This window comes from Lepisma saccharinum, chromosome 17 (genome assembly GCF_977018435.1).
Source record: "Lepisma saccharinum chromosome 17, izLepSacc3.1, whole genome shotgun sequence".
In the NCBI taxonomy this organism is placed as follows: Eukaryota; Metazoa; Arthropoda; class Insecta; order Zygentoma; family Lepismatidae; genus Lepisma; species Lepisma saccharinum.
In genome coordinates, this window is record NC_139245.1 from 57989876 (window position 1) to 58010212 (window position 20337).

The 20337-nt window shown below is 36.6% G+C and overlaps 1 protein-coding gene across 2 annotated transcripts in view; it reads left to right on the top strand.

The window, feature by feature from the left end:
* Positions 1–20337, top strand: part of gudu (Armadillo repeat-containing protein gudu) — a 208131-nt gene that overhangs the window by 171755 nt on the left and 16039 nt on the right. For both annotated transcript variants that reach the window (XM_083139471.1, XM_083139470.1), the window contains exons 8-9: positions 651–947; positions 11090–11278. In XM_083139471.1, the coding sequence (XP_082995597.1) occupies positions 651–947; positions 11090–11278 (486 nt within the window). The remainder of the gene's footprint in view (positions 1–650; positions 948–11089; positions 11279–20337) is intronic.

Consider the following 20337-nt stretch of genomic DNA (forward strand, 5'->3'; position numbering starts at 1 on the left):
CACGCACGCACGCACGCACGCACGCACGCACGCACGCACGCACGCACGCACGCACGCACGCACGCACGCACGCACGCACGCACGCACGCACGCACGCACGCACGCACGCACGCACGCACGCAGAGATATATACATATACATATATAGTTATATAACAAGAATAATAAGAAATAGGTAAAGACAACATTATTTACTCTACAGCTGCTTGATGCACACTTTTCTGTAAGTCTGTTTTGATAAATGGAAGCTTGGAGCATCTTTTCATGAGTCGTAAATGGTTTGTAGCCTGTAGAGAAGTGATCTTTCTTCTAAAGATAGCCTTGAAGATTTATTGTAAAAGAAGTTGTTGCATTTGCTGTAGGTGCGTGGGATTCTGATATTAAGAAGTGGAAAGAATTTGCTGGTGAAAAGTTGTCCGTTAATGATTCTGTAAAGATGTGTTAAATCTGAAAGTTGACGGCGAAGAGAAAGGTCGTGAATTTGTAGAGTGGATAGAATTTCATGTTTGGACGTCTATGTTTAACTATTCTGACGAAGAAATTTACAGCTTTGTCTGTTTTCTTTATATTGCTCTTATCACCTGCCTGAAGCTAAAAAGATAGAAATAAAGAAATAAAATAATTACAGATGTTGTATTTCTTTGTCATTAGGTTCTGACAAATGTAGTGGGAGCTCTTGCAGAATGTGCCAGGGTACCAACGAACAGAACAACCATTGCAAACAGTGAAGCTATCAGACCGCTGGTGAACCTACTGTCTGAAACCAACCCAGCTTTGTTGGAGCATGTGCCGAGGGTGTTGGGGGAGTGTGCGTGGGAGAAGAACATAATGCCTGCCATTGAGGACCTGGATGGAGTGCGTCTTATTTGGTCTCTGCTGAAGAACCCATCCAAGAAAGTTCAGGCGAATGCTGCTTGGGCCTTGGTTCCATGTATTGAAAATGCCAAAGTAAGTCAGAAACTTTAGTTTTTAATTTGCATAATTGTGTAATTAACACTGGAAACAAATTGAAAAACATTTCAATTAAAAAAAAATGTAAAGTTGAAGAACCTGTGTGTTTACAAGGGTCAGTTGATTTTTTTTCCTGATTTCAAAAACATATAGGGCTAAAATGTTGCATTATGTGAAAAAAAAAAAAAAAAAAATGTTGGCATAAAGGAAATTTGAATTGGGTGCCCTCCAAAATTTAAAGGAGACCTATATTTTTGCTTTTTCACTTAGAAAATTTATTTTGTGTGATACTTTCATGTTTACTCTACTGAACAATGTATAGAAAAGTGCGAGGAAAGCAAAATTTGTCATGAAGGCTGAGCTGAGGCTGGGCCACTTTTTTGTGAAAATTGAAAGATGTTGATAAATTTAGTATTAAGGGTGCTTGGTTAGTTTGTCCCAGAAATTCCACAAATAATATCACTCACATGCAAATCCAGTGAAATATGTTATGTTTTATGAGGGACAGATGGAAAAAGAAAAGTATTACTAAGAAAAACGTATTATTGAAATATAATTAAAATGGTAAAATTAAAGGTTTGCTAGAAGGTTGAAATGTTACGTTTAGTTTATGTTTTATAATAAAATAAATTTCTGCTTTGGTCAGCATATTGAGTTTTTCATATCATGGAAACAAGGCTTAATGGTGTTATAATTGGTAAAATTAAGTATGCACAGAAAGAAAAGGATTACTATATCAACACCAAAGTTCGGTATATTGCACTAATCTGTCCTAAATAATGGATGTAAATTCACAAGAAATAGACACCCAAGGGGTGGGGGGAGGTGTAAGCAAGATATACTCACTTAATCCATTCAGTGATCCAAGTTCCGGCAAAAGACCATGTTAAACATTAGGACGTTTATCTCGATCTTATGTTTGCTGTAACTCTCCTTTTCCACTTTATACATTTTCCAAGCCCTGCCCATGTTATAAATTTGTCAGAAGTCTGTTCGGTATGTCAGATAACCTCCCTCCCTTCTTCCTTGTTCTTGCAGCAGTCTCATTCATTCACAACGTGACCCTGAACTTCAGCCTTATGATCGGGGAACAAGCGCAATATTGCCAAACTTATAGTCACTAAATTCTTCTTTCTCTAGGGTTTAAACACATTCTAAACTGTGACCGAGGTGTCTTTGTTCTCTCTGCCTCCACAAAATGCATGTGGATAATTGAGAAGAGGGCTCAATCACTATTCAAACTTCTTTACTCATGTTTTTATGGAGTTCTTACTAGTAGATGGGGGGGGGGGAGGAGGTTGCTTGTGAAAACGTTTCCTTTCTTGTTTGCCACTTTAGCTATGGGGAAACAAGTAAGAAGAATTTGCCAACCCTGGTTAACCAATATTTGTTTAGGAATGAGTGGAAAGAAAAGTCACCCATACCCCTCACAATAGCTCATTAATCTGCAACTGCTGTTCACTGCTATGCAATAATTTCATGAAGGAGCCTTTATTTTCCCTATATGCATAGGAAATATTGCTCCTGTGTCCCTTACATTGACAGCATGGGAAAAGAAAGCAATTATCCATCCCCCTTTCTTTCTGCAACTTGGTTCGGGAATGAGCACGCGGCTGATGAAAAGAAATGAATGCTGTAGTCCAGCTTTTCTGTCTTCAACAGATAAAAAAAATGAATGCTGTAGTCCAGCTTTTCTCTCTTCAACAAGTGCTTTATCTTTAAAACACACAGAAACTTTAATTCTACGACTTGTTCCTTTACCTTCTCCTTCCTTTCCTCTGTTGGTGTCAGTCTGTCTGGAGGGAGGCTACGCCAATGTTATGTCTGGCTGCTCCAAAGCATATTCACTTCTGACAGCAATGACTCATCCAACATAAAGGATAATAATGACATTGTTTTTAATCTGCAGTCTCACAAGGCCGTTTTGCTTTGACAAATACAAAATACCATATTTACATGTGTTTAATGAACTTGCGTGTACAATGCACACCCTGGTTTTTAATGGGGGGAAAATCAACAATTATGTCTCGTATATGAGACACAGTACAATTCAGCTTTCTTAGTTGCAGACACGACTCACCCAATGCAATGCAAAAAACAAAGGCAGGATTATTTTATTTAACACAGGCCAATCTGATTGAAGGGTGCATTGCCTCTCTCCCCTACCCTCTGATGCAAGCGACAAACATAGAATCCCTGATAATATGTCATGTATTCTACATCCCTCTTCTGTAGCACAGTGTGCCATGTATGAGTTAAATGTAGCACTATTTTGGGGTATTTTATGAAGTTCATTTTTTTTTTCATTTTGAAATTTTGAAGACATTTCTTGTTTTCCAGTGTATTACAAATGTTTTTATTATTTTGAAAAAAACTAAAAAAAAAAGTATTGTTTCATGAAAATGTTTAAGTCATATACATGCTCAGTGGATATCAACAAGAAATGGAATTATTAAAATAATGATTAATATCATTGAGGTTCTCTAACGTTGAAAGTAAATTCCTTGTCAGTGGAGCAATCATGTTTTGAGAGTCAAGGCCTTCCAATTGGCTTTCCATTTAGTGACACATGATCAGTGAATTGATTTCCATCACTGCTCTGTTTCTTTCTGGTAGATTTCAATTGACCTTGTTATAATGGATCAACACCAACAACCCCAGCACTGAAAGTACATGAATACTCGTCACTATTAGAAAAAGTACCCAAATGTAAGTGATTTTTCTGTTGAATTTTGGGCTGGCTTTTGGAGATTAAGCCCCATCAACCTCAAAGTCCAAAAGATGAAGGTTTACTGTCTTTGAAACAATTTCCCAAAATGGTATTTTTTTAGTGTACTGAAGTTTTCATTTTATTTTTCCCAAAATTTTGATGTTAATTTTTCCAATTTGGGCAAAGTATGATGTTATTAATTTAAAATCGGTGTTACTTTTACATGTGTTTTTACTGTTCCTTATATGCTTAAGATTTTTACATTGCTTTATTTCTTGAAAATTGAGACAAATTTTAGTTTGAATGACAGAAAGAAAAATAATAAATTTAAAGCTTACCATTGTGAGTAATAACCACATTTCTTGTATTTGGAAAAGCTATTTCATCTCATTGGCCACTAATACGAAATGTTTATTCAAGGATGTCACCCAAATCTTTGAAAACAATCATATTTCCACTTTTCAGTTTACAATAACACTGATGGTTTTCCACATATTGTAGTAAATGTTCACAGTATTCACTGACAACAAGACACACTTCTAAAGAGAAAATTGCAGTTTTTTTTCCCATTCACTCCAATGGGGTGTTTGCTTTAGCAAAAGCTTTCATGTTTCAAAGGGCCATGTACTCCTTGTGTTCTTTCCTACTTTTAGACTTCTTGAAGCCTTCAACAACAGAAAGTTACCGCCTAGAAATAACAGAACTCGTAGCGGTTCAGGAAACTCTCTTTGAACAGAACAGTTTATGTTACATATTCTCGGCTTTTCTCATGTTAAAGTGCAAAAATTCGAAGTTATTCTGAAAAATGGGACAATTCACATTATTTTCAGATTCTGAAACACCGAAACTTGCCTCCTTAAGCACTCAAATACATTTCAAACACTTTATTTTGCTTTCGACTTTTTGGTGTTATCGTTAAAATGAAAACTTTACGTTTGTGTTCATATATGTAACATATTTTTTAAAAATGTTATCATTCAAACAAGTATATGCACTGAATATTTGTTCCGATTAAGTCTTCCCCCTTCTTCAAGAAACAATCATATCTGTGTCTGCATTTAAGTGAAAGAAGTAAATATTTCCAATTTCCTTTTCCAGTTATTTATATGATCATCCTGATTTAGTGTCCAGTTGATGACAAAATATGGAAAGGCACAGTATTGGGGGGGGGGGGGGACTGGTTATTGTACATATGTCCACCCCTCTGGCATCATCAGTAGTATACATTTAGTATTTGAGATATTTTTTTTTGACAAAGGGTCCCCCAATAATTTACGTGCTGGGTGGTGCAAGAGTAGGAGGCACAGAAAAATCCCTTACACAACTGAGGGTGTAGTGGATGGGGGAAGTTTTGATGAAAATTACTGCCTTCCTTTGGCACAGTTTTCCTTTTAGGAATGTAAAGTCCATGGAAAGGTAGTAAGATGTTGCAGAGAAGAAAAAAAAAATGGCTCATACCTTTCCTTTAATGAGCGTCAGCCCCTGTGGCAGAGTGGTTAGCACATCACACTACGATGCCAGGGGTCCTGGGTTCAAATCTCGGCCTGGGCATGGGTGTGTGTGAGTGTCCATTCATCAATTTCATCATGTCATCACTCATCCCCATCTTCGCAAATTAGCAAAAAGTGGCACAAAAAGCAAATGTTTTCGAAATTTAGCATCCAAAGTCTCTTTTTATTTTATTCCACTTTAGAGTGAAAAACTGGATTTTGTGATTACACAACATGCATTTTAATATTCTGATGTAATTCTTCTAAGTTTTAAAGCAAAGCTCTTGGTAAATTAATCCATATAATAGGAAAGAAATTCTTACAAACTAATAAAAGTAAAGTAAAGTGCCCCTGTGCTTTGCACCATGCCATGAAGGCGTATAGGGGTTGTGGAGTTGGGGGCCCACACTTTGTTGATCACTGCTGAAGGTGGCTGCCTTTACTCCCTCAGAGTTTCCTCCAGGTACTCACTTTATACAATGTTGGGTGGCCGCTGGAGCCGCTTGAACAGGTGGAAAAAATCATTGTTTTGATAAACTTTTAAATCATTACAGTTTTTGTGACACATACCTTGGGGTTGTGCCTGGAGTATTACTAAAGATTGGAAAACGTGTAATAAGGTCCGTATATAACTCCCCTCCAAGGCATAGTACAAAATCTTTGGGTAGAAGTTATGGTAACATTATCGTATGGGTAAAACGGATTCCTTCAAATTTCCTTCAAATTTACAGGAGAAAGTACTTACGGAAATCATTTTCTTGAGCGTTTTGGAAGTTCCTGAATGTAGATTTGATCCATTTTAATGTGAATGCGTTTTGTTTTCTGCGAAAATCTCTGTCCGACATGCTGTTTCTGCTCCCGCCATTTGCTTTTTGCATGAGAGTGCAATGTTCCATGTGTTAAGACGATGCAACCCCGTAGCCAGTGTTTCAGCCTCGCCGTGTTTTCACTAGAACCACCTGTCGAGTTCGGAACAAGCCATTTTTCCCGAATGGGTGTCACTTATCGCACAACATTGTAGCAACATTGTGTTCGGACGTTACAGGAGAGAGCTGTTTTTACAATTTTTCTTTGTATTTATGCTAATGGAACCTAACCTAACAGGCCTAACCTAACCACGTAGGCATTCCTCGTCTGATGTCAATATTCAAGGTTGCAAGATGGTTGTGCGTAAAGGAAGAGCATTAACAAATTTCGAAAGAAAGATGGTTCCGACCCGAATGGGTGTCACTTATCGCACAACACTCTAGCAACATTGTGTTCTGACGTCACAGGAGAGACCTTTTTCATGTTAGGCAATACAAAGGTAACGCGTCTCTTAGCGAAAATATTATTTTTTCTTTGTATTTATGCTAATGGAACCTAACCTAACAGGCATAACCTAACCACGTAGGCATTCCTCGTCTGACGTCAATATTCAAGGTTGCAAGAGTATTGTGCGTAAAGGAAGAGCATTAACGAATTGCGAAAGAAAGATTGTTCCGAATTGCTGTGTATGGACAATGAACGTGGTAAATCGCAAGGTTATTTTACAAGTTCTACACGTAAATGCGACGTATTAGCATAATTTCAAATAGGGGCACGAAAGTAGATATTTTCCGGTGAACGAGGTTGCACCACTGCATAAATTGACAAAACACTCTCAGAACGCCCCCTAAACCAGTATGCTATCACGGCCATAATGTGTTACAGATTCGAAACAACAAGTAACAGTAAGTACTCGTAAATAGAGAAAATAAACATTATCTTAGTTAGAAATGCATTATTTCTCCTTAAGAAATGTTCCGCAACACGTTAGCAATGTAAAGAAGTCCGAAATATATGATTCGTAGGTGTTTCACCCATACGATAATAGTACCGAAGTAATGAGCGCCTGGTGTAACGTTCACTTCTAGATCTCTCGCGAGAGATATCAAACTATGCAGTGCTTCTAAGAATAGTATGGAATTAACGTGAATATTAACACTCAAATGCATCAACATGCAATGGGCAAACAGCTGCAAAAGAAACACTATTATCAATTGTAATACACTATTCAATCTTGGTTTACCTCCATCATCCTAATACTCATCGAGAGAGGATATCTGAAATTAGGAATGCATATAAAGGAAACAATACCCTTTTCAAATTTAACAATAACAACCATTTTATTTGCTTAATTCATCTCCGTCTCACCGTACATGTGAACATAACAAATCATGTACTAATTAGTTTCTCAGTTGCATCATTCATCTCATTGCAACTATCGCAGTAATACTTCGTTCATAAGTGCAATGCACATAAAACATCAACTCGTCTTTAAATGTCCAACATTTACTTAAATTAATTTATCATGATTAACACAATTGAAAGTGCATAAGCACGCATAACATTTGCGCCTGTGCAACAATTAATGATTCTCTTTGGTTCGATAATTATATCACAATACAACAGTTTAGAGTGGTATTGAATGCACTACCTTCATTTAATACAATAGTATTGATGATTTGTCAAGTTCAACACAAAACTAAATTCGTCTAAATGTTGCTAGACCCTTGCACGAGTACATTACGTGCACACAAGCACCACTTGATTCTATTCATTTACGTAATTTAATATTCACTATTCTTTAATGTATGATTGCCCAACTTTACAGTCAAGGTACGTAACAGGCTTATAATATACGAGGTTCTGCTGTAGGATCAATGGGCTAACACACATCGTAATTAATCGTTGATACAAAATGTTCATTCAACCAGAGAAGCACAGATGGAGGCAAACTACATATTTCAAACCATGTAAAAATAGTACTTACATAATTCACTTACGTATCACTGCATCCTGTCCAAATATGATGCCTCGCACGAATATCTACTTACTTCCCTTTTCTCTGCTTGGATTGCCTTAGCCTCGTTTCGATATGCAAGTAACAGCATGCTTCATGGATCGTAAGAATGTAAAATAAAACGTGGTGTTTCAGTGATCCCTGTGCATGTCGTACTTCCTCTCATCAAATACAATGCCTCAACTATAACTGTGTATGTGCAAAAACCGTTAATCGCAGCAAAAGACAAATGCTGCCACCTAGCGATGAATGACGTAAGCGCGACAAGGTATGATGCAAGTAAGGTAGAGTCGAATTACTTTCGGAACATCTCCAGCGAACTGTACGAATCTGTCTAGCGAGCCTAGTGGGCGTGTAGAACGTGAGCAATGGGCTTAGCGATAGGTTCTGGGTTGAGATGATGTCAGCGGCTCGCTTGGTTAATTGTCTGCTTCGAGAGTTGTGACTCGTTCCAATGCTTCAAATGCATAAGAGCCAAAGATGTTACGGAAATGATCTTCCTCTATCACCGGTTCTTTCTCTCGTGTGAAGTGGAGGAACCATGTGATGTAATTTACGAGCAGATTGACTCGGTAAATTCGTCACATTTTCAGGCATCGATATTGGTGGGAATCTGTAAGAGTATAAGCATCGGTTTGAAGTTGTATGGGCTCGACCTTAAGTAATATTAATGTAAGTGCTAGAGAATGACTAAGTCATCTTGGAAAATTAATAGTTCTGTCCCTTCAGTTTGTGCAGCGTGGTCACGAAGTGAGTGTATCCCCCTCTTTTTCTGATACTACAGTGGTGGTTGTTATAGCTATGTGATCACATACTTGATAGTTCACTTGTCCAAGACATCGGAATGGAGACCATCATGATCGTAGCACAGCTGAATTCTGCCCCATGTCCTGGCAGATGTTTTGCGGAGATATTCCGGCGTCGCATCCTATCAGCATCAGAGAGTTCATTAACGTGACAAGAATGGTGCGGCTTGCACTTTAAAATGAAGTTTCATGTGTTTCATCATGGTCGAACGATTGTAAATCAACAACAATACTTTCCGACGAAAAACCAGGGGTACGCCCACTGTGTGGCCACACTGTAGAATGCCTCTTTGTTGAAAGAAATATATGGGTGTACCACTTAATTTTCATTTTCTATTGCAGTTACATAACTGTTAGAAATGTCTATAAACGATACTGTTGTGAGATATGAGTAAATCTCTTTGGAACTTTGACTTATACATGAGGGAATGAAGCTGATATTAATACATGGTTATAAGAATGTGAGAACTGAGTTTACCTACGCTGTATATTAACCTTTAGCATCCAGACAGTCAAAATTTCAACCACCGCGTGTATACCCATTGAAGGTAAAAGGCTGTAACTTCTCAACCACAGCATCTTTTTGAACAATTTAAATTCTAAATGTAAGAATGAGTAAAGAACAACACTTTATGTAACATCTGACAATTAAGAGTCCAGGGGAGAAGTGGGGGCAAAGGCCCAAAGTTTGAAATTTTCCGTAATTATGCAAAATTTCCGAACCATGTAATTTCATTTTTCTTTTCAAAGTTACAGCATGTGCATTACATATCCTCATGAGTAATCTTGTGTTGTGTTTCCCTCCAAATTTGGTCCATCCAGTATCCATAGTGCCGATGCTAAATGTGAAATTTCGGACATTGTCCCAAAGCTTGCAACACTGCCACTTTATATAATGTTGTTACTTTTAACTCAAGAAGTATCAGTCAGATTTCAACGAAAGTTTGCATGGTTGTAGGAATGTACCATCGCCACCTACTACATTTTTTCATTCACTTCGGTCTATTGAGGGAGGCACTGGGGAAATTTAGAAAAAACTTTATTCTTCCTCTTCCCTTAATACTAATTATTTGGAGGCGCAATGTATAAATTATACCTCTTTAAGAAAGAAAACAAAACCAATTTTATCTGTTTACGACAATTAGTTCTTGAGTTACTTTTTTTTTTTCCAGCAAGCACGCACTTGAAATGGCACAGACTCCATTCAAAAGTCAGGCACGCAAGAGGTCCGACCGCTAAAGGTTAGGATCAAACAAGAGACTTAACTATCAAACTATTGAAAAACTCCAAAAACAAATGAAAATTACATTAATATAATGTGAATGAAACCATGCTCTTAACAGTTAAACAAATTGGGTGATGGAATTGTATGGCAGCTGCATCCCCTTACTGGGCTCTGTGTCATGTAATCTGATGTTTATGTTACATTCTAGTAGAAAGTGGACAAAACCATGAAAAAATATAATGAACTGATGGTTGTAAGTAATAACATATTTGGCACCTGTATGACTGCAACAATCCACAAATATGTGATCGGTAAGTCTTACATCACATGTCTGCCAGTCATATGATTCATTTAATGATCTGTGTAGATAAGCTATTGCTATGTCACGTCCATTACAGACTTTCAAGCATTGAAGATAGTGCAATATTTGGGTAAATTTGACTCAAACTGAAATGTATTCATTGTTAATGTGCTTTGGCTAAAATTCATTTTTAAAAAAATTATATTTGTGTGGGGATTAATCTCTCACTTTTTTATGCCTATATACATTCTTTAATTCCACAAAAAATATTGTTCTGTTCAAGATGTGAGCAAAATTTATCAAAATGCTTGACTTTGTATAGTAAATGTCAGTGTGTTTTGTCTAAAAATAATTGTAAAACAATAATATTTTGTTTGTAGTATTATAGGATCATAATGCAGCTTTTTAGTCCTATGTGTTTAAGAAATTTAGAAAAAGAAAGAGAACATAAAATACTCTTATCTTCTCTTTACTCAACTTTGAACTGGAAACGCACAGAAAAATCAGTAAATTTGATCATCTCTGCAAGGCATAGTGAAAGCTAATGACTTTAATTTTGATAAACTTTCAGTTTCTTCTGTTTAATTTCTATTGATTTTTAAAATTGAAGTAACTTCTCATACAAGAGGATTTTGATAAATTAAACTTTACATATTTCACAATTTAAGTTTAAAACATATGATATGTGAAAATATCACTAAGCATTTTTAAAATGCATCAATTTTATGAATAAAAGAAACAGACATTATAAATTTTGTGTTATCTTGAAATCTATCTCCTTAGGACTCTGGAGAATTAATACGAAGTTTTGTTGGTGGCCTGGAGTTAATTGTGACTCTACTGAAAGCAAAGGATAATAATGTGCTGGCTTGTATTTGTGCATCAATCTCAAAAATAGCTTTGGATCAAGAGAATCTGGCGGTACTTACTGACCATGATGTTGTAACAACTTTGTCCAATCTTGTTTACACGGTGAGTGTGTTTTATTATAATACACTATATATACACAAAGCACAGCAGAAGTAACACCTTTTTTCCCCTGGGCCACAGAAATTCTAATCTTTGATTGAATTTGGTTATTTGATGGTGCTTTTCTGCCCCTTTTGGCTAATCGTGATGATATGATGAACGGGTGACTGACTGATTGTCCTTGTGTAAAGATATACAGGTTTGTCAGTCTTTTATCGTATGTTTACCATGGTATCCATGAAATCAACATATAAAATTTGGTAATAAAATCTGAAGAACATCTTGCTATGTGCAACAGTGAAAGTGATGAATACAGCAACAAAATATTAAGTGTTCATGTGATGGTGTTAAACCACATTCAGTTTTTTACACATATTTCATTTACTAAAACTACATGGCTAACTGAGGGGGAAAAAAAGGTGTCATTTCTGCTACTGCCTGCATATATGTAGAATTAATTAGAATATGCAGATGCATATTTAAGGATCTATGAATTTGAGTTTTTAATTATATGGATATAAAGTACTGATATAAAATTTAACGTTCTGATATGCAATATTATTGAACCTATTTCACAAAACTTGGACATATCAAATATTGTTCATAAAAACAATAGTAAAAAGTCTGAATTGTGCACTCAATTACAGGTTATTCATAGGAAAATTGGATTGGTAACAATTATTGTCAGTTTTAAGAATGCATTGATACCAATATTTACTCAGTTCTATTCAATATTCACTTATACTAACAAATCGAAATTGAAAGAAGAACTACTGTACTGCAGACAACCATGCTTTAAACTACTATTTTATGAACCGGACCCTGCGGCCGAATTGTTAGCACATCACGCTGCGACGCCAAGGGTCCCAGGTTTGAATCCCGCTCGGGCTTGGTTGTTTGTGAATGTCCATTCTTCAATTTCATCATTTCATCACTCATCCCCATCTTCGCAAATTAGCCAAGAGGCACAAAACGTGAAGTAAAATAAACTAAATCAATGAATCAATCAATCAATCAATACTATTCTATGTAGTATAAAATAACCTGTGTAGTTGTGATGGATGTGGTAAATGTGATTTAAGTATTACCTACATGAAATTTCCTGTTTCTGCGTTGCACAATTGGATAGTTTTTCTGATTAATTTCGAAGGCTCACTGTCTTCATTCACTAAGGGTATGGTGTCGGGAGCAGAGATTTCAATTTCAATTTCAATTTTCCTTTATTAAAGGGCGAGGTTCAGCCTGCGGCTGTTCTACCACCTAACCCCATTGGATACTTATACATACTAAATATATACTACATACTAAATGTTTGTACAATAACAAACAAAGAAAGGGAGAAAAAGAAGACACAAAAAGAACAAATACAAAATTGAAACAAGGGCTCGTCTACACACTAAAAAAGGAAAAAAGATTGAAAACAAATACACAAAGGATACACAAATTAATTGACACAATTGTGCTTCGTGTGATATAGTTAATACAAATTAATATTATGTGTAAAAGATATAAATGTTCTCAATATACGAGAAAGAGCAAAGTATCGTCAAGGGTTGCCAACTTGTAAGGGGAAAATTAAACAAGCAAAATGAAAATGAAAATACATGTTTTTAGAAAGTTCGTGCAGAAATGAGATATATTATTCGTGAGTGCTGGAACACAAATATTGTTCATTTAACAATAGATTTTTTAGTTTGTCTTTGAAGTTGTTGTGATTAGAGAGGGATGTCATGGAAGGAGGAAGTTCATTCCACGCTCTTGTAGCGGAATATGTGAATGATGATTCGAAAAGCACTAGTGTGTGCTTTGGAAGCTCAAGTTTCGATTATCCCCTTGTTTTGTAATCGTGTATTTCCCTTCTGAATTTTAATTTCTGGAATAGGTTTTTAGGTGTTTTGGTTTGCAAGAGATTATGAATAGAACAACAGAGATGTAATTTTCGGCATCTGGTCACGTTCAACATGACCAGGATGCAGGAACAGATGACACAAGCCAGGAAACACACACCAGCACCGCCAAAGGAGAGAAAATGCAACTACCACTGCCCGGGAACTAACAAAGAAGTTACGTGCTACCATCTCCGCTCCAGATTTCTGTACCCTTAGTGAATGAAGACAGTGAGCCTTCAAAATTAATCAGAAAAACTATCCAATTATGCAATGCAGAAACGTATCATAGGTAAAACCTGTGTAGTGTTATGTAAAATACCAACAATTTTTCTTGATGCTTTCTGTTTAAATGTTATTGTTGCATCTTGTCACACAAGGGATTTCACAAAATTAATTAGTCTTGAATAATAGGTAGCAATAAAAAAGGAGTCGACGAGGGAAAGAACTGCGAAGATTGTGACGAGAAAAACCCAAATCCCAGCTGACTTAGTGAGTTTGAAAGTAGAGCAAGAGAATTCAAAGGTGGTAGATACTACTGACACATTTCTACTACTGCATATTTACAGGGCTTATTTTAAGAAGCTCTACTCAACTTTATTACCTTTATTTTGAATTTAAATGCATGAGTGTCTGTGTAGACACATTCATAGTAGCACTAATGAAAATTATGCTTTTGGTAACTATTTTTGGATTAAAAATTATAGATACTCGAGTTTGGACTCCAATTCAAAATTAACTAGTAGACCTACAAGCAAACAAGTTACATCAACATTTAGATTGTTCAGTTCTGCGTTACTCTATGCTAACCATTTGTTTTTCGAGTGTGCCTTCTATTTTTTGTTGTGAGAACAAAAAGTACATTTTTTTGTAGTTTTGCAAATGATCGCTCTCTTTGAAATTCTATAAATAAAAAAAAAACTGGTGGTCCGATCATCATGAAATGTTATTACAGTGCAGGCAGAATGGTTTTGAATGCAATTCTTCATTTTCAAATTTTTAGAATTTGTTAAAGAACTGTTCTTCTCAATTTTGCAATACAACTTTTTCATAGTATTGGGTAGTCTTACAAATACAATATTGGTCTTCGTTTGAAGGTCTTTGCATCTGTTTTTAAAATCCATTATCATTGTCAATTCACATTGCGAAACCAATTTTATACAGATTTTTATTCAACGGAGTGAGGATATACATGGAACATGGCAACACTGCATGCACTGACTCACGTGAAAGCCTGCAATTTCCACAGTTCAACAGACATCGCTGTGTCCCATTTTTTTATTTGCAGAATTTCAGAGAGACCGATCATTTGCAAAACTTAAAATGAACGGTCCTTTTTTGTTCTCATGACGATTAAGAAATAGAAGGCGTACTAAAAAAAAATGGTTAGCATAGATTAATGCAGAATTGAATAATCTAAATTTTGATGTAACTTGCTTTTATGTAGGTCTACTGGTTAATTTTTGATTGGAGTCCAAACTCTAGTATTTATAATTTTTAATCTGACAGTAAACCTTTTTATTGTTCAATATTTCAATGCAATTTTGTGTAAGTTTATACAAAGTTATGTAGTGAAAAACGTGAAATTGTGTTGAAACAGTGAATAATCAACGGTTTAGTCACTACAAGGTGAAAGTATAGTTTTAATTTGTGCTGGCCTATTTACTTATATTTACTTTGTTCTAAAATATTTCCTGCTAAATTTAGTGAATGGTAAGCTTAGCAAAATATGCCTTGTCACATGTATTGTTCTAAGTCTAATCATGCATGTTCTCTATTGCTTGTTTCATCTTTAATCTCTGAAATTTATGCAGAGAAATGAATAAAGATTCCATTTTTTGCATGTATGTAGCTTGTACTAACATTCAAGAAAATTTTATGGGATTGCGAATGACGGAAAATGCTAAAGAGAAGTTTAATATTATTTGAAGAATATTCATTACTATTTATTTGATGCATCTATGGTGCCTAGAGCCACATATTTATGGTAAATAAAATATCATTACATAAACTGGGCATATTTTAGGATCAAAAGTAGTATATTAAATGGCATATTGGTGTTAAAATGGTGAAAAGAAAACTAAATTTCATTTTAAAACTACACTTATTACACAAAATTAACATTTCACTTTTAATAGCACATTTATATAGTTACCAGAATATTAAGTTTATTTTATTCATGTATAAAGGAGTGCTAATTTGCTTCTCAAATATTTACAGCAGAATTAATCAATTTCCCGTGATTTACATAAATTTATTTGTTTATTTATCCCAAGTTTCAGTTACAGCACTTGTAAGACCATTTTACACTGAAAACTCTAATATATCAACAAGAACAAGTCAAGATGGTTTTAGGTAAAAACAAAAAAGGTTAAATATAAACATGATAAGACATAAACAAGGAAACAAACAAAAGATTTACATATTCATTCTTAGAGAAGATCGGAAAATACTTTCAGGGGCAAAAATGTCGATGTTTGTGGATAGTTTATTGTAGAACTGGGGCAGCCTGTGGAATAGAGCGTGCTGTATAAGGGATAGCCTAGTGGCAGGGTTGTGGAACAATTCATTGTTTCGGGTCAATCGCAAGGGAACTCTGAAATTGAATTATGTAAGTAGAAATTCAGATCTTAATTTTCCATTGATGATTTTATACAAAAAATTCATATCAGCCATATCGCATCAGGTCTGCAGTAACTGAATGTTCAAGGTAGTCAGGATGTCATGTTTCTGAAGATGCCGCAGAGAAGGAATTCTATGACGAACAATGGCGGTAAAGAAGCTGAAGACTGAATCCATACTAGAAAGATTTGTATTGGAAGCCATGGCCCAGAGTGAAGAGCAGTATTCAAGAATCGGAGAAATGAATGACTTGAAAAACAGGCTAAGAGATGGAGTATCAGTTTCAGTGAATCTGTAAAGGAAGCCTAAGAGGCGCATTGCACTTTTAGTTGTAGCTGCAATGTGTTCCTTAAAGTTCAGTTTTTCATCTATGATAACACCTAGATCTTTTTGGGTCGCAACTGTCGCAATATATTTGTTTTCACGAACATAGTGAGAATGTATTTTGTTCCTTTTTAAAGAGACTGTGAGGGATGAACATTTTTGTGGGTTAAGTTATAGATTCCACTGCTTACACATGACTAGTTCGGAAAGAGCATTCTGGAGAGTCACAGCATCTTGCGTGGTTGAGATTTCTTTGAAAAGTTTACAGTCGTCAGCAAACATGAGTATAATGACAGGAAGTGAGGAAAGTCTTTGAGGGAGATCGTCCATGTATAGGATGAACAAGAGAGGGCCCAAGACTCTCCCTTGTTGCACCCCAGACAAGACAGGAAGAAAATCAGAAGAGGCGCCTGAAAGGGTGACACCCTGTGTCCATGAGTGTAGATAATCCTGGATTAAAGAGATAAATATGCCATGTATGTTAAATCTAGTTCATAATTTGTGAATAAGAAGAGCATGGCTTATTTTGTCAAAGGCTTTTGAAATTTCCAAGTATATCACATCTAGCTGGGAATTTTTGGAAATAACCCTAGTGGCATGTGAAAGGAGAACTGAAAGATTAGAATAATCAGAATCAGAGAATAATTCAGACCTCAGAAGGAGTCGCATTGGTAAATAAACCCTAATTTTCATGTTTAAGAGTTTATTTTGCATGTTGGCAATTCATTTCACATCATTTCGGGACAAAACATGTTAATAAAATAAAATGAACCTCACATCTTTCAAAAACATGAAAAAATAACATTACAATGTATTATTCCACCTTTCATTCTTTCATCAAAAAACAAAATATAGATACTGGTGGCACCGTGATCTTGCTATAGAGCGACCATAAGAAAAAGGACCTTCGGTGAAAAGTCTCCCTGCACCCTTTCCTTCTTCCATTCAGCTCGGGCCATAAGGAAGCATGCTCCACTCTGCCCCTCCCCTCCATGTGGTAGTACGGTGCATGCGAGTCGCGGGTCTGTACAGATTTTTTTTGCTTGTGGTTCCACTATACTTAACTATCACATGATCATTCTTCCTACTGCATGACAGGTGAATGACAAGACTACAGGTCAAATCACTAACCATGGATCACAATTTCAAAGTAAATCTACAAATCAGTTCAAAAGTGTATGGCATGGTATGCCAGAGACCTGGGTTCAAGTCCTGGTCGAGCCTGCATTTTTCACTGAAAATTTCTACGTAGTACATCTCCTGTGTGTGTCTAACCTTCAATAGATTTTTGTTCATTTCATTCTTTGTTTTTTTGCAATTTGCTTAGTGATTTAGCCATAAACACTCCTAGCACCACTCATGAGACAAGTTGCCACAAAAATTCAATGAATCGTGGTCGAGGCTTGTCTTCATTTGTTTCTTTGCAAATGAGGTGCAAAGGGAAAGAAGAAGAACTACACATTTCTCGCACCAGTTTGACGTTTGTGTGGTGAGCACTGAGCAGACGACAGAATTCCACTTTTACAGTCAATGTGGACGGGAAGCCCAGCTGTACATACTACTGTTGCCAACTTAGTATTTTGGAGCAAGGTTTGACTAAATCACGAATTGCACCAAGGAACTACAGGGTCTGGCAGAGGAGTTAGATGGTTTTTGAAATGTGAATAACAGACTTAATTTTCAAAGGTACAGAAATATATTACTACAGAAATACAGGTTATTGTATGCCATTTTTATTTACCACGACAGTTCATGTAAAAAAAAATGATGCCTTCAATTTACTTCTATACACATTCGAAGGCCTTTTTCCTTTCCTTTTAAATGATCTACGTAACATCTTGAGTCAGCGCTTTATCCGTTTGAACAATTCAAATAAATTCAAATCAACAATTGGCGATCCGGTGAGAAGTTGGTGGCCTGCTTAACTGTTTGTCAGCCCAGTAAGCATGGAGCCCTGGAATGTGCAACATCGAGTATTGGTTGTGGAGGGATTCTTCAAGACTGGAGAATCTGTATTGAAAACACAGCGTCTTTTTCGATGTCATTTTCATGTGGCACGCCATGGGCGTGTCCCAAGCCGCAACACTATCCTCATGTGGGTGCAGAACTTCAGATTGACAGCATCAGCTATGAATAGGTCACCACCTGGCCGTGTTCGAAACATAAGGACACCAGAAAACATAGGACGAGTAAGGTAAGCTTTAGGATCCGAAGACAGTCTGCCAGCCAGCATGCTGTAGCGTTGGGGATTTCAGATCACTCTGTACGACGAATATTACATCTAGATCTAAAATTTCACCCTTACAAGATTATCCTTGTGCAGGAGCTGCATGATGATGACTTCGTCAATCGTAAATGATTTGCTGAACGGATGCTCCAAATTTCCGAGGAAATGATTATTCTTATGAGTGACGAGGCACACTTCCATTTAAATGGGTCTGTAAACAAGCAAAATTTTAGATACTGGTCAAACGAAAACCTGCAGAAGCTTCATGAACGGCCTCTTCACAGTTCATGAGTGACGGTATGGTATGTTGTAGCTGCATTTGGTGTCATCGGCCTGTATTTCTTCGAAGATGATGGGGATTGTGTGACGGTGAACTCCGAACGCTATATTGCAATGATGAATACTTTTGTTTTACCAGAACTTTGTTGGCTTCAGCATAGGCATAGGATAAATCAGCAAGACATATAGTTCCAACAAGATGGAGCAACTGCTCACACATCTAGATCCTCTATGGCTGTTGTTCGTCAACTTTTTCCAGGACATGTCATTTCCCAGTTTGGTGATATACCCTGTCCTCCTCGGTCACCAGACCTTACAATCTGTGATTTTTTTCTGTGGGAATTCCTCAAATCCAAAGTGTATGTATGTGAATAAACCTCACACATTAGATGACCTGAAGCTTGCAATTAGAGATGAAATTGCAAACATTGATGGTGAAATATTGCAACGTGCTGTCCGGAACTTCTGTTAGAGGCTTCAAATGTGTGTACATGTAAATGGAAATCAATTGAAGGACATCATTTTTAAGTCATAAAGAATTGCCGTGGCTTTTGGCATACAATAACTTAATAGGGCATACAATAACCTGTACTTCTGTAGTAATACATTTCTGTACCTTTGAAAATTAGGTGTGTTATTCACATTTCAAAACCGTCTAACTCCTCTGCTGGACCCTGTATATTTTCGTCTAGTACCTAACCAGTTTCAGTTGTAGTTCAAGCCAGCCTTGGCTTTGCAGTCTAGCTCTAGTTGCTTCAGAGAAATAGTCTCCCTATTTTAGGTGGGATTTAGCTCTTTTCTGCCAATCCGCTGTGACAACACTGGCATATACTGGCAGGCCTGACCGGTAACTGGGGCCCTGAACAGGCATATAAATAACCCCCTAGCATACTTGCCCCAAAAGTCTTCCCTTGTATTGGCACCCTCTCCCCGTGTTACCTCTTCAGGGTAGTGGAACCGACCTCCCTCTTCGTTTCTGTCAGTTGCAGAAAAAAATTCCTCTGCAATATCTACTCAACGGTAATGCTATTGGTTAATGTATTTAACAATGTTGTTATTTTATTCAAAACAACTTTTTAATTTTTCCCATTTTATCGTTACCTGCGGTAACGCTGGTTACATACATGCCATACCTCTTCAGTAGACATCCTTGCATACATTCATGGACATATGAATATGTGACAAATTATGCAATAAATACTTTATACTTTTTTTTTTGCAATAATTGTCTTCCTTTATTGAAAAAAATGTTGACTTAAGAAAGATTCTGTATATATCATATACATAATTTTTCATTTAATTCCATTCACACACACATGCAAATTCTTATCCAACACTTAATATTGCAAGAGCATGAATGTGCATGTTTTTGCAAGTTATACAAAGTTTTTCGCTAAATTTATTTGGTACGGTCAATAAATAACCGGATTAATGCAGTTAAAAAGCAAAATAAAGTAACAGAGCGATGAAACTTACGAGATATGTAGGCCAGGCTGGGGTACGCCACATGTCTGCGAGACGAGTTCCAGACCACGTTGCTAGGTGGCAGCACTGGCAGGGAAGGAAGGTTATGTATGTGCAATGTGCCTCCAAGGCGTCAATCAGTCATTCAGTGAGATGAGTCATGGTGTTCACAGTGTCAGGTGCCACAAAGGAGGCTCAGCATTCCCAACCTATTTGTGCGATCATGTCCATAGTGTGTCCAGCAACGTGGGGACATGCAT